Here is a 15,843-nt window from a genome sequence, read left to right on the forward strand (position 1 = left end):
ATGACTCTGATCCTCCTGTCATCCCTGACCTGCCACATATTCCTCCCAGGCTCTAGTCTCTACTTTTAAAAGTTGACTCACGCCTGTAATCCCAGCACTTTGGGAGGCTGAGGCTGATCATTTGAGGTCAGGAGTTTAAGACCAGCCTGACCAACATGGTGAAACCCTGTCTCTGCTAAAGATACAAAAAAGTTAGCTAGGCGTGCTGGTGCATGCCTATCATCCCAGCTACTTAGGAGGCTGAGGCAGGAGAATCGCTTGAACATGGGAAGCGGAGGTTGCAGTGAGCTGAGATTGCGCCACTGCACTCCAGCCTGGGCAACAAAACGAGACTCCATCTAAAAAAAAAAAAAAAGCTGCATCTAATTTGTCGTGAACGAAACCAGAACGCAGCAAACTATGGTGCCCTGGCTGAATCTGAGCTGCTACTTTTTCTAAATAAACTTGAATTGGAACATGGCTATGCCCATTCAGTTACATGTTGCTGGTGGTCACTTTTACCCACCGAAGGCTGAGTGGAGCAGTTGTGATAGAAGCAGTATCACCTGTAGCCTAAAATACTTACTTTCTGGTCCTTTACAGAAAAAACCTGCCCCTGGAGAAAAGGCTATAATAAGCCTCTCCTCCAAACTGCTAGCAAGGGTGGCTTTTGGATACACAATACTATTGTTTATAGGAACGAAGAGCTGTCTTATAGGATAATTTCTGACACTGTGGGAGGCCTGTGGGAAGACTTTGGAGTGGATGGGTCTCCTGCTTCACCCCAAAGCCTCACCTGCCTTGTCACTCTGTAGCACCCATATTATCAATATTAAAAATCAACCGTCACAGGTGGCTTTCCATAAGCTTGGATGGACTAATTTAGATGTGTGACATTTCCTACAAATTTTCTCTTGCCAAGTAGGAAAGGTCCTTTAGTCATTATTGTCTTAATTCCGAGGGGGCATCAGAAATGAATGCAGTTGAGGGGATATGGGTTTCGGGTAGGGAGAAGCACCCCTGATGATCTTAGCACAGTGCCTGCTGCCTGACTTGTGACTTCCCCACCCTGGAGGAGAGTCCTTACCTGCTCTCCTTTGGGAAGCTTGTCACTCTCTAGGGCCTGCTTCCAGTTCAAGCCTTCAAAGTCTGGTGTCTGGATGTTAAGGAAGGGCACACCCAGGTCCTTCTCCTTTTTCCCTTCGTGGTCTTCCTCCCCTTCCCCCTCCCAGTCACTCCGCTCCTCCAGGGCTCGCAGCTTCTCCAGGCGCTCCCGCTCCGCCTTCTCCCTCTCCAGGCGTTCCTTCTCCGTGCGCTCCTTCTCCAGGCGCTCCCTCTCCCGGTCCTTGCGGCCCCTGCGCCCACCCGAGGGGACCTGGCGCTGGTCGTCGGGCTCATGGGCCGCTTCCTCCATCCCTGCGGGAGGCAGCTGGATTCCTTGCTTCCGGTCCCAGTACATGAGGAGGTTCTGGACATCCTTCAGTGTCAACTCATAGGCCTTAAACTTCTGGGCCAGTTGCTTGTCGGGGTCCTTTGAGACGTCCCCTTCACTGTCCTCTTGGTCCTGGACAAGAGGAAGCCCAAGCATGCTGACATCACCCATGTTCCTTTTCTTCTTATTTAGCTCTTCCTTCTCAGACATTGTTGGTTCCCTAACAGATATTTTCCTTTCGATTGTCTCCGTCTTGACATCCACTTTGGTGAGTGGAGGAACCTAAAAGGCACGACACAGAAAAGATGCGTCAAATAGTTTTTTATGGGGTAGTAAATTGCATGAGGAGGAGCAAAAAGACATTTTGTTTCTTGAGAAGACCTCTGAGGACCCGGGCACCTCCTCTGCATGCTAAGGTTGTGCCCGGGAATCGTCTTGGGGGTTTTTATCTAAATATCCATTCCATGGTCCTTCTCTGTTCGAGATCTGGCTGGGTCCTGGCATTGTGCATTTTGGAAAAGGTGCAGAGTGACTTTGATGTGTACTCCTGGTTGAGAGCTGCTGTTCTGCAGGATCAAGGGGAAAAGACTAACAGATGCAAGCCATCTGCACCTGCCTCAGGTGCCCTGGGATAGGCCATAGCGTGTAGTGGTCCAATCCCAGCTGCACTGCTTGGTAGCTGTGACCCTGGGAGAGGACTTGGCCTCTCTCTGCCTCATCTGTATAATGGAGATAGCAATATTAATACCGACTTCAGAGGACTCCTGAAGATAAAATGTGTGAATGCATGTAAAAAGCTTGTAACAGGGCCTTTGCAGTTATTAAAACCACACATGTATTGTATACAATGGATATTGTTGGGAACAAATGGGGGTTTAGAATCTGGTTGCACCTCAGGCTTTTAAAATATGTATTTATTTAATGCACTGGGCATAGAGAAACCAACTTTATTCTTTTCTTGCTGCATTTTAAACTTGCTTTGTGGGCTCCGATTTTCTCCTCCCCTGGATGAAATCCTCGGGTAGGCTCCATCGTTTTCTGGGTCACTCTTTGATGATATTATGCAAAGTCCATTCCAGTCTAGTGACCGCTATCTGCAGTGCAGCCCACTGTCTCCCTTCCCAGGTCTAGCTCTTCTCTCTAAGTTCAGGCCAGCATGACTCATGGGGCTGGGGTTCAAAAATTAGACTCTAGGCCTGCCAAGGAAAGGAGGTCCTGGTAAATACCCTGGCCTTTGGGTTAGGTCTCCGAAAGGTTCCATACTAGGAATAAGGGTCAACCTGTCCTTTGCAGAGAGAGACATGGATGGAGCTGGAAGGCCATTATCCTCAGCAAACTAACGCAGGAACAGAAAACCAAATAATAAGTGTTCTCCCTTATAAGTGGGAGATGAATGATGAGGACACATGGACATATGGGTTGGGGGACAATACACACTGGGGTCTGTCAGCGATTGGGGGGCAGGAGGAGGGAGAGCATCAGGAAGAATAGTTAATGAACGCTGGGCTTAACATCTAGGTGATGGGATGATCTGTGCAGCAAACCATGGTGGCACATGTTTACCTATGTAACAAACCTGCACATCCTGCACATGTACCCCTGTACTTCAAATAACAGTGGGAAAAAGAAAAGGAAAAAGAAAAAAAAAAAAAAAGGTCAACCTGAAATAGCGCCGCCCTCCTAGGGACTGAAGTTCAGTTTAAAATGATCTCAATCCTGATTGAATCAAGATTTCTAGTGCTCCTAGCCTAGCTGACTGCCAGCAGCAAAGAGTGATTCTCTCTGGAAGGAGACAACATTTTCAGATTCTCTCTGGAGGGAGACAACATTTTCCAGATTCTCTCTGGAGGGAGACAACATTTTCCAGAGCCTCAGAACGTTTTTTCCGTTCAGTATCTGGCCCATGATAAAAACCTGGGTTAGGCATGGTGGCTCATGCCTGTAATCCCAGCACTTTGGGAGGCTGAGATGGGAGGATTGCTTGAGGCCAGCAGTTCTAGACCAGCTTGGGCAAGCAAGACCCCCATCTTTAAAAAAATACTTGGCACCTAAAGAGATAAGATCATGTGACCATAAAGCAAGAGCAAAAGACAGACAGGAGACCAGACTGCTGAGGATCGATGCATGGCTCTATAAGACAAGGACTTTACAACATGCTTAATCCGCTGAGGGAATTAAAACACTATTGAGAAGTGAGGAGAATTTTGAAGAGAACTAGAAACAGTAAGAAAAGAATTAATGGCTTTTTAATGCAAAACGAAATGAAAACTGAAAGGAAGTTTGAATAGCAGGTTAGACCTCACTGAAAAAAAGACAGCACAAAAGTATGTGCTGTATAAAGAGAGCACAAAAGTATGTAGAACATAGAAAAAGCATAACAGACATGTATTACTGTGAAAGGTTTGCAAAAAGGCCTAGTATATTTATGATTGGAATCCCAGACGGAGAGGAGAGAAAGAATGGAGGAGAAGAAATCTGGAAGAGTTAGTAGCTAATGGTTCCCAACCCACATATTCAAGAATCACTATAAACCCCAAGTAGGATAAAATACAAAGAAAACAACACCTAGGCAAATCACAGTAAATTACTGAACAAAGACCTGACATCTTAAAGGTGTTGAGACCTTAAAGACAAAGAGAAATATCTTAAAGGCAGTTAGAGTCAGAAAGAGGTAGGAGGTGGGGCTCAGACGCTGGACCAGATTGAGGACTCGCTAAAACAGGGTGGGGGTGGAAACAGCTTTCCAATCAGACACGCCCACCAGTGTGCCATGTCAATATATCATTGCCATGGCAACACTCAGGAGTTACCACCCCTTTCATGGCTATGACTCAATGACCCAAAAGACCTCTTCCCTACAAATTTCTGCATATTCTGCCCCTTCATCTGCATGCAAATAAAAGTGGGTATAAATATGACTGTAAACTGTCCTGAGCTGCTACTCTTTGCCTACAGGGTAGCTCTGCTGGGCAGGAGCAGTCACAGAACTGTCACATTGCCTCTTCAATAAAGCTGTTTTCTTCCACCTCCAGCGTGCCCTTGAATACTTTCCTGGGCAAAGCCAAGAACCCTCCAGGCTAAGCTGTGGGGCTCACCTGCCCTGCATCATGGCTAACACGGAAGGAGCACAATCATGCTGATAGACAACATCTCAACAGCCACATGGAAGACAAAGATAGAAAATAATATCAAAGTGCTGAAGAAAATGGCTGGCAACCTAGAGGCCTGCCTAGAAAAAAATACCCTTTAAAAATCAAGGTGAAGTAAAGACATTTTGGACAAGCAAAACTTGAGTAATTTGTTGCCAAAGAACCTGTACCTAAAAAAACAAAACACAACACCCAGGAATGTTCTTTAGGTAAAAGAAAACAGATACAAGAGATGTAGAAAGGAGTTAAAGATTGTTTAGGAGGGTGCTGAGAAATGCATATTGATAAATGGGCATTTAGGTAAAAATAAATGCAAATTGATTGTTTTAATCAATAACAATAATGTTTCTGCATTAAAAATATATAGTGAGAATTTGCCGGGCGCGGTGGCTCACGCCTGTAATCCCAGCACTTTGAGAGGCCGAGGCGGGCAGATCATGAGGTCAGGAGATCGAGACCATCCTGGCTAACACGGTGAAACCCTGTCTCTACTAAAATGCAAAAAATTAGCTGGGCGTGGTGGCGGGCGCCTGTAGTCCCAGCTACTTGAGAGGCTGAGGCAGGAGAATGGCGGGAACCCGGGAGGCGGAGCTTGCAGTGAGCCTAGATCGCGCCACTGCACTCCAGACTGGGCGACTGAGCAAGACACTGTCTCAAAAAAAAAATATATATATATATATGTGTGTATATATATATATATATATATATATATATATAGTGAGAATTCAAATACATAACAACATTAGCATATAATTTAGAAGAGGGTAGCACTTTGGGAGGCCGAGGCGGGTGGATTGCTTGAGCCCAGGAGTCTGAGAACAGCTTGGGCAACATGGCAAAATCACATTTTTACAAAAAAATTAGCCAGACATGGTGGTGCACCCCTGCAGTCCCAGCTACTCGGGAGGCTGAGGTGGGAGGATCACCTGAGCCTGGGAGAGATCAAGGCTGCAGTGAGTGGTGTCCACGCCAAGCACTCCAGCCTGGGTGACGTAGTGAGACCCTGCCTCAAAAAAAAAAAAAAAAAAAAAAAAAGAGGGTAAATGTGGTTAAATGAGGTTAAATTATTCTAAGACTCTTGTGTCTTCAACAGAAATACTTGAAGGTAGTGGTTGAAGAAAATAAGACTCTTCCTAGTCTATTAACACACTATTTAGTCAAGTGATTACATGGATCAAATTTCCACTAGGCTTTGTTCAATTGTACTTTAGTAAATAACAGCCAATACAAAAGAAACCATTGATCCAAAATATAAACATAAAGGTAAACTTTCTTTTTTAAGGAATAACATTTGGGAGAAATTTGCTTTTATAGATTTGGAGTAAGAAATGATGGCTGGTAAGGGCTTATTTGAGGGAGGAAGGCAAGTTGAGAGGGATGGAATTGGGTTTAAGATTGAGCTGGAGGGTAGAAAGGAAGATTTTGGACAGAAGAAAGAAAGAAGGAAGCAAAGGAAAGTTCAGAGGAGAAACAAGGACGATGGCCAAATGCAAGGCTTTCTTCTTCTACAGTGAGAAATCATCATTAATTTGTTTAAAACAGGATTATTTTGGTTGGGCACGGTGGCTCATGCCTGTAATCCCAGCACTTTGGGAGGCCAAGGCAGGTGGATCACCTGAGGTCAGGAGTTTGAGACGAGGCTGACCAACATGGTGAAACCTTGTCTCTACTAAAAATACAAAAATTAGCTGGGTGTGGTGGCACACGCCTGTAATCCCAGTTACTTGGGAGGCTGGGGCAGGAGAATCGCTTGAACCTGGGAGGTAGAGGTTGCAGTGAGCAGAGATTGTGCCACTGCCCTCCAGCCTGGGTGACAAGAGCGAAACTCCAACTGAAAAAACAAAACAAAACAACAACAACAACAAGCAGAATCAGATTTAGTTGAAGTGCACTTTTTTGGTGAGATTTTTGAAACAAAACTTTTAAGAGATAACAGGCTTTTCAAGAGGACAGAGAAGATTGGAGTAGGAAGGGAACTTAGAGATCATCAAGGGATGAGATAAGGAAACTTTGGCCCAGAGGATATATGACAAATTCATAGCTTCACAGATTAATCTTTGAGTTTCCAGACTGACAGGTGTATTTCTTACTTCCTATCCTGTCTCCCATTATAGCTGGTTCTGTGATTTTTTTTTTTTCTTGTCCAGCATCCCTTTATTTTCCCATCCTTGATTCTTGCTCTGTGCAATACCTCTTCTTCCAGGAGTAAGCAGATGATTCAGAACTGACCAGTCACAGAATGGCATCCCCCTGGCCAAGGGGACTGGTTCAGAACAGGCACATGGCGCTCTCCAGTGAGAGTGAAAGCCAGCACTGTGGCCAACATGGTGTTTAACGAAGCACTCCTTTCCAGCTGGGTTTGGATCTGGGCGAGTCCAAGCCAGAACTTTCGGGGTCTCTCACGTGGAGGGCATCAGTCAGAGACCAGAACCAGCACAAGTGAGCCAAGAGATGCAGGCAAAGAACTCTGCATGGGTGTTTATAGTTTTCCTGCATGGGAATGAACAACCAGCAAACTGATTGTCCCATACTTAACAGCTACAGACTGAATAAAATAGAAACATAACTCCCTGAGAGCTCTAGAGACTAAAAACAAATTAGGCAGTTTTTAAAGGGGCTGTTGAAACTTGGAGTAAGAGAGTTGTATAAAGTGAGTCCTCTTCCTCTTTTTTTGTGGCTTTACATTGAAGATAGTCATGGCAGTGGTAGTGGCTGGTGGCTACACCACAATGGAAAAACCCACCAACCGGGCCGGCACGCCTGTCATCCCAGCACTTTCAGAGGCTGAAGTGGGAGGGTCACCTGAGGTCAGGAGTTCAACACCATCCTGGCCAACATAGCGAAACCCCGTCTCTCCTAAAAATACAAAAATTAGCCGGGCATGGTGGTACACATCAGTAGTCTCACACACACACACACTCCTACTCGGGAGGCTGAGGCAGGAGAATGGTTTGAACCTGGGAGGCGGAGGTTGCAGTGAGCCAAGATCGCGCCATTGCATTCCAGTCTAGGTGACTGAGCGAAACTCTGTCTCAAAAAAAAAAAAAAAGAAAGAAAGAAAAAAGAAAAGCCCACCAATCTTCATTCTAGAGGAGCCACAGAAAGAAGTCCTGGAACATTCAGAGCCTCCAGAGAGTGAAGGAGAAACCCCAGAAAGGAGAGAGCGCCAGAGAAGAGGAACCCCAAATTTTCTGTATCAGCAGCCTAAATCTCTGGCTGGCTGACTCTTGAACTATGTGTGTGGGGGACAAACTGAAAACAATTTGTAATTAAGGTTTAAAGAATGGAACTGACATCTTAGTCACTGACCCGCTGCAGATGCAAAAGACCAAAACTTGATTCAACCAAGCTAATTGTCTGTTAAACCTAAAGTATCAACATTCTTTGGAGAATTATAATACAATACAGAGTCTGCAACATAACATCCAAAAATTGCAGGATGTGATACAAAATTACTTGTCATATGAAGAGTCAGGAAACTCTGACAAATTCTCAAAGGAAAAGACAGTCAACTATGCCAACCCCGAGGTGACTCTGATGGAGGAACTGTCAGACAAGAACTATATGCAGCGGTTATAACTATGATCAGTACGGCAGAAGGAAATCCAAGCAGATAAATTGAAAAATTTAAAAAGAACCAAGCGGAAATTTTAGAAGTGAAAAATACAGTATCTGAAATAAGAATTCAGGAAGGAACAAGCCATGAATTTTCATATATGTGAGCAAATAATTTTTTAAAAAATATTTTTGGAATTGGGTTTTCTGTCTTTCTTTCCTCCTTAAAAAAAAAAGATAGGATCTTGCTGTGTTGTCCAGGCTGGATTTGAACTCCTGAGCTCATGCAATCCTCCTGTCTCAGCCTCCTGAGTAGCTGGGACTATAGGTGCACACCACCACAGATGGCCTGAATTGAGTCTTCTATTTCTTGCAGTTTAAAGATTCCTGACAATATATCCACTTGAGACTGTGCTTTTGCTAACGTTAGTGTTGGCTGCTAGGCAACTGCTTAGAGCCCTGCTACTCAGAGTGTGACCTAAGAGCCAGCAGCATGAATGTGACCTGGGACTTGTTAGAAATAGTCTCATGCCCCAGCCCAGACCTACTGAATTGGAACCTCTCTGCATATTAACAGGATCCCTGGGTGATTTGCGTGCATATTCAGATTTGAAAAGCTGATATAGAGAAAATCAGAATCACCAGCAGATTTCATTTTATAGGATAAACAGTTAAAGAGCAGTAAGCTACTAGATGGAAGGAAATCTTCTGATTAGAAAGGTAAAAACAGGCTGAGTGTGGTGGCTCATGCCTGTAATCCCAGCACTTTGGGAGGCCAAGGTGGATGGATCACATGAGGTCAGGAGTTCAAGACCAATCTGGCCAACATGGTGAAATCCTGTCTCTACTAAAAATACAAAAATTAGTCGGGCATGGTGGTGGGTGCCTGTAATCCTAGCTACTCAGGAAGCTGAGACAGGAGAAGCGCTTGAACCCAGGAGGTGGAGGTTGCAGTGAGGTGAGATTGCACCACTGCACTCCAGCCTGGGTGACAGAGTGGGACTTGTATCAAAAAAAAAAAAAAGAAAAAAAAAAAAAGATTAAAACAATCCACAAAAGAAATAAAAATGATTGGCCAGGCACAGTGGCTCACACCTGTAATTCCAGCACTTTGGGAGGCTGAGGTGGGTGGATCACCTGAGGTCAGGAGTTTGAGACCAGCCTGGCCAACATGGCGAAACCCTGTCTCTATTNTACAAAAATTAGTCGGGCATGGTGGTGGGTGCCTGTAATCCTAGCTACTCAGGAAGCTGAGACAGGAGAAGCGCTTGAACCCAGGAGGTGGAGGTTGCAGTGAGGTGAGATTGCACCACTGCACTCCAGCCTGGGTGACAGAGTGGGACTTGTATCAAAAAAAAAAAAAAGAAAAAAAAAAAAAGATTAAAACAATCCACAAAAGAAATAAAATGATTGGCCAGGCACAGTGGCTCACACCTGTAATTCCAGCACTTTGGGAGGCTGAGGTGGGTGGATCACCTGAGGTCAGGAGTTTGAGACCAGCCTGGCCAACATGGCGAAACCCTGTCTCTATTAAAAATACAAAAATTAGCCGGGAGTGGTGGTGTGCGCTTATAATCCCAGTTACTCGGGAGGCTGAGGCAGGAGAATCGCTTGAACCCAGGAAGCGGAGGTTGCAGTGAGCCAAGATCAAGCCACTGCATTCCAGTTTGGATGGCAGAGCAAGATTCTGTCTCAAAAAATAAAGAAATAAAAAATAAATAAAAACATATCCACACACAAAACAAGTATTTTTGAGCACCTTTCCGCCAGGTGGGAGTAATGCATGGGATGGGGATCAGCCTTAGACCAAGCAGGAAGAGACAAAGGTTGAGGCTGGAAACCTGCAGAGTGACTAAGGATGGGTGGAGGTGGGTCCAGAAAGAAGTCAGGGAGAAGGAGGAAAGCCAGAAAGGGTGGACCAGGATGCTAGGAAAGAAGAGCGATCCAAGGAGGGTATGATCCACAGTGTGAAGCTCATGTAGGAGGACATCAGGCAAGTCAAGGCCTGACCCATGCCCATTAGATCTGGAAATGGGGAGGCTGGAGCTTTGGATTCGAGGGAGTGGTGGAGACAGGAATCAGGGTAGGAAAGGGGGAGGCAGGAATGAGGGGTGAGGAGGCAAAGCCAGCAAGTGGGGATAAGTATGAAGGGAAGGAGAGAAAAGGGGTGCTCGTCAGGGGCACCAGGATTGAAGAAAGTTTTTTTTTTTTTTTCATTTTAAAGGTGGGTGATTCTTGAGAACATCTTTAAAGGCTGTGAGAAGAGCTGAAGCCAGCGCAGGGAGGTGTGCTGATGGTTTAAGACACAGAGCAATCCTTTTGATGAGGAGTAGGAAGGTCTTTAGTCCTTCCCTTTCACCTTGGCACTCGCCCTGGAATTTTCTTTCACTTCCTGAGAACACATCTAGTCTCAGCAGTTTTTCTTGAGCTTGAGTGTTTTCAGACCAGACAACCACATTAGTCCAAGAGTTTCAAGAAGTCCCCCCAGGGAACATGATTGATTATGTTTTGTGCTAAGCTCAAATGATACACAAGCCTGTTTCCAAATGGATGACCATGATAAGGTCCTTATCACCTCCATCCAAGGTCAACAAAGCACACACAAAAGTACCTGCCCTGAATCCAGTAGTGGGGTCTGGAGTCAGGGGCTGGGGGTGGGTGCTCAGGTGACAGCAACTTGAACTGAGAGTAAAATAGGAAGATCCACATGCTCCTACTTAAAAGTTTCAACAGATTCCAGATGGAGACACCAGTGATGGAGTCAGTGGGTATAATTTGAGGTTAATTGTGCTGCAAATAGTCTTTCTTTTAATGGTGAATGAAATGTTGTCTTTTAAAAGCAAACTTGGGAAGATAACTTCTGCATAGATTATCCTGAACTTATGCCACATAAGAAATTGACTTTGTTTAATGGCAAAAATAATGGCTGAAACACACAGGTACTCAAACTCTCCCTCCTGGCTTCACGTACAGAATCACCTAGGAGAGGCAGGGATCAGTCTTGGTAATTTTTTCTTAGGGACCCCCTTTTGTTCTCAGCCTGAGATGTCATAGATTTCCTTCAGGTCAGTATCAGGCATCCCAAATCTGTGCCTAGTCTGTGTGCTTAGATCCTGCTCCTTCCTGAGCTCTCCCTAGTTGAGACCCCTGCACACCAATTTCTCTGCCCTTATGTCTGCCCAGCCACTGTCACTGTCTTTCACTGACCAACTTGGGCCAGTCTGTACCCTGTCTGGAGACGGGTTATAGCTTCACCCTCAGGACTCGTGGCTGCCACACCAGCTGGTCACAGCCCTCAGCCAGGATCACCACTGTGGGGGCTCCTCTAGCCACTCTGCCTTTCCAGTGCCACAGGGGGCAGGGAGGCGACTGCTATGCTTGGCAGGCCGACAAACTGCTGGCACTTGCCTGCGAGGATAAGCTCATGCTGAAGCATCTCCCTTGACAGTTGGTTGCCAAGGGTATGCTCCTGACTGGACACATGGGCTCATTGGCTTTGGGGCTTCCTGGGAATACATCTTGAATATTAGCCTGGGTCCTGCAGGGGGTGGTGGAAGGAGCAAGGGCTGTGGCCAGACCCAACTGGGTGAGGTACTGGATCTGCGTCTTCCCATCTCTGAACCTCACAGGGCGACACGATTATGTATGACGCAGGCACAGCACTTCACATACAATCAGCATTCAACAAGCATTGGTCCCTTTCCTCCTGCCTTCTGTCCCACCACATGATCCCAACATGATCAGGTTAATTTCCTGGAAGGGGAATGCACCAGGCTGCCCTCCGCTTTGGTCTCCTGGTGAGGAGCAAGTGAGGGTTGTTACCTGCTTGTTTGCTGCTTGAGATTTCTTCAGGGGGGGCTCCTCCTTAATGGGTCCCTGCTTTCCTTTTTTGACCTTCCGTTTCAGCTCATCCTCTTCCTTTTGTCGCTCCAGCTCCTGCTGTAGCTTCTTTTCTTGCATTTCCTTTGCCAGCCTCTCCTGCTCCCTTTATCAAACCAGGCAGAGAAAAAATAGTTCAGGGGCCCCCATGCCTCACCCCTCCGCTGCCTGGTACTTCCAGGTGGAGGGACATTGGGCAGAGCTTTCTTGAGCATAAAAAGAAAGAACAAAGTAAGCTGGATAAGTGGAAGGAAAGGAGAAAGGAAGAGAAGGAAAGAAAGAAAAAATGACTCCCATCTATGTTTGAATGGTCATTCAGCAAGACTCTGATTCACTGAAAATCAACTAGGAGGAGTTCTCCATTAATCTGTATTTCGAGTCCAATCTCCTCTCATAGGACAGTGAGAAAAAGGCTGAAAATAAGCACGATATTAGCACTTAAAAAAAGCAACTTTCAAAGATTGTTCTGGTATTAGTGCAGATGAGGCCTGCCTCCCATAGCTGAACATGTTTGCTGTTCAGACAATAAGAATTTTTTTTTTTTTTTTTTTTTTGACAGAGTCTTGCTCTGTCACCCAGGCTGGAGTGCAGTGGTGCAATCAGCTCACTGCAACCTCTGCCTCCCAGGTTCAAGCGATTCTCCTGCCTAAGCCTCCTGAGTAGCTGGGATTACAGGTGTGTACCAACATGCCCAGGTAACTTTTGTATTTTAATAGAGACGGGGTTTCACCATGTTGGCCAGGCTGGTCTCAAACTCCTGACCTCAGGTGATCCTTCTACCTTGGCCTCCCAAAGTGCTGAGATTACAGGCATGAGCCACTGTGCCCAGTCCGAAACAGTATTTTCAAAGCAGTCTCTATGGTGGCTAGCTTACAGCCATGGTGCATAGTCTGAAAGCCGTGTTCCCCTCCTCCACCCTCTTTCTCTTTCTGCTGTCATTCAGCTGCTCCTGCCCCTGCTGCTGACAGCAGAGAGTGAACCAAAGCCAAACACCAAGCACAAACAAGTGAGGGAATGGCACTTCTGAAAATAGTTAACCCAGCTATTTTCTTCCAGGAATTCCTAATTGTTTCCGGTTGCCATGGCTGTCTGCCCACTGAAGCAAACTCATTTACTTCATGTGGGGTGCGTGTGTGTGTGTGTGTGTGCGTGTGTGTGTGCGTGTGTGTGTGCGTGTGCGTGTGTGTGTGCGTGTGTGTGTGTGTGTGGTGTGACACAAACAAGTTGTTGCTGTACTTTGAGAATCAAATTTGCATTTTCCAGGTCCACCATGAGATGAATGCCTGAAAGCAACAGCCCTGGTGGAAAAGAGGAGTTTTCTCTAAAACCTCAAAGCAAAGCTTTCTGTAACTCTGGAGGACTGGGCATTTCTGTAGTGGACCATGCTGCAGAAAGATTAGGGCACACCCGGCTGGGTGCTGTGGCTCACGCCTGTAATATCAGCACATTGGGAGGCTGAAGCAGGCGGATCACTTGAGCCCAGGAGTTTGAGACCGGCCTGGCCAACATGACGAAAACCTGTCTACAAAAAATACAAAAAAATTAGCCGGGCATCGTGGTGTGAGGCAGGATAATTGCCTGAACCCAGGAGGTGGAGGTTGCAGTGAACTGAGATTGCGCCACTTGAGGTGTGATGGAGGCACTCCAGCCTGGATGACAGAGCGAGAGTCCATCTAAAAAAAAAAAAAAAAAAAAAAAATTAGGACATACTGTAGGGGCAGGGAGGGCAAAAGCTGCTTCAGGTCAGTGGGAGAAGTGTGGAGCTGGAGGAGAGGAGAGAAGTGGGTAAATAGTAGGTGAGTATCTAGGCTCTGCACCTCCAGTGCCTGAAATCCCAGGGAGGTGGTAGGCACTAGAACCACTACCCCCCACCCCATCCCTGCAATCTTTGAAGATCTGAGGGCAGAAAGGACACATGATCCACTGTCCCCATCCCTCTGAGATAGTCCTAAGTATCCTGGGCACTAGGAGGCATGCGGGGATCAAGTGGTTTCTGTGTGGTTCCCAGTGAGGGGTACAGAAAGTGGCTGAGCGTGTTGGCTTGTGAGCCTGCCCACGGTCCCAGGATCGAGGATCTGCCCAGGCCGAGGATCCCATGGCAGTTAGACCTCAGGGAATGGGCAGCACCACCCAAGGCCAAGAAGGGGACCCAGGCAGGGGGAGGAAGGGCTGAGATTTGGGGAGCAGTCACTATGCCCAGGTCAAGAGAGTGGACCCTGGATCACCAGCGGTGGACACTGAAGCACCGAGGCAGAGAGCACAGAGGCTGATAATCCACACCTGGGGGCGCTGGTCAGGAGGGTCAGCAGGGGCCCCAGGGCAGCGCAAAGGCCAGTGGTCCCTCTCCCAGGGCCACCCATGACATTACAGCCTGGTCTCAAATGCCCTCCAGTGGGAAGTAAGGAGAGTGGAAGAAACTCTGAATGGTACAGCAGCCAGCACCCTGGATGGGTGGGATGTGTCTTTCTGCTCCTTGCAGGTCACCTTCCAGGGCCTTCTGCAGCTACTGCTTCCCCCCTGGAAGATGGCTTGGGCTCACACCCCAGTCCTGGTCACTCTGCGGGGACGGTCCCGGGGGAATGGCTTCTGCTCTGGCCAGCCCTTGGCCCTGACCTCTTCTTCCGCTCCCGGAGTGCCTGCTGAATCCCCCGATTGAATGTGAGTTTCTCCTCCTCGGTCAGGGCATCATATTCTTCCTCATCCATGTTTTGGAGACGCTCCTTCTCTTTCTCAAGAGCTTCCTTGTGCTTGCATTCTGTGAGGGCCACAGAGACAGGAAGGTGAGGAAAAGTCCTTCCCACTCTCGCTAGCAACCTAAGCAGGCGGAGGAGGGTCTTAGTGTGGGGCAGCTGGTGTGGCGCCTGGTCTGCCTCCTCCCTGGTTGCGGGGGTGTGGGGTCCCTTCATGAAAGCACTTCCACATTTGGGTTCTGTCTGCAGGTGGCTGAACAGTGGCCCCCAAAGATGCCCATATCAGATTACTCAGCACCTGTGACTGTGTTGTCTTCCATAGCAGAGGGACTCTGCAGATGTGATTAAATTAAGGATCTTGAGGTGGGCCGATTATCTTGGGGGGCCCAGTCTAATTATAAGGGTCCTTTTGAGGGAGGCAGGAGAGTCAGTCAGAGATGGTGATGATGTAATAGTAGGAGCAGGGGTCAGAGGGCTGCAAGGAAGGGGCCAGGAGCCAAGGAGTGCAGGAGGCCTCTAGAAGCCAGAAAAGACAAGAAAAAGGGGATACCCGACAGCCAAAAAAGGAATGTGGCCCTGCTGAGAAAAATCCAGAGCAATGACCAGGCATCCCTCAGCAGTCATCCATCCCTCAGCAGTCATCCAGCCTCCAGTTGCCTAGTTTTCCAGAAAGTTCATTTCTCCATAATGATCCACTTAAAAATAATTACCACTTCTCATTTCCCCATTATCTTTGGAATGAAATTTCTCCTGGTTAAATTGTGGGCTCCTCTCCCCTAAATCCTCTGCATTTGAAATGTTCTAAGATAGCATACAGTCATAGTACTATTACATTAAAATCTCATGTTTGTTGAACATGTATGAACATGCTGGGCACTGGGGAAGGCACTTTACATGATCGCTTATTTAATCTCCACAACAGCCCTATAAGGGAGGAGTTATCATTCTTATCTGTGATTATCCCTTCATAAGTGGCAGGGAAAGATGTTAGGACTTCTGACCTCGGAAGTGTAAGACAGTAAATTTCTGTGTTGTGTTAAGTCACCAAGTTTGTGGTTGCTATGGTGTAAATGTTTGTGTCCCCTTGAAATTCCGATGTTGAAACTGAATTCCCCAAGGAGATGGTATTAAGAAGGGCCTTAAGGACATGACTAGGTCA

At 46.8% G+C, this 15,843-nt stretch overlaps 1 protein-coding gene across 1 annotated transcript in view; it reads right to left on the bottom strand.

The window, feature by feature from the left end:
• HYDIN (HYDIN axonemal central pair apparatus protein) overlaps nt 1-15,843 on the bottom strand; it is a 442,332-nt gene that overhangs the window by 113,546 nt on the left and 312,943 nt on the right. The window contains exons 44-46 of the mRNA XM_017868754.1: nt 14,608-14,749; nt 11,938-12,100; nt 1,067-1,693 (exon numbers count right to left, since the gene is read on the bottom strand). Coding sequence (XP_017724243.1) covers nt 1,067-1,693; nt 11,938-12,100; nt 14,608-14,749 — 932 coding nt within the window. The remainder of the gene's footprint in view (nt 1-1,066; nt 1,694-11,937; nt 12,101-14,607; nt 14,750-15,843) is intronic.

This window comes from Rhinopithecus bieti, unplaced genomic scaffold (genome assembly GCF_001698545.2).
Source record: "Rhinopithecus bieti isolate Rb0 unplaced genomic scaffold, ASM169854v2 scaffold_2574, whole genome shotgun sequence".
Classification (NCBI taxonomy): Eukaryota; Metazoa; Chordata; class Mammalia; order Primates; family Cercopithecidae; genus Rhinopithecus; species Rhinopithecus bieti.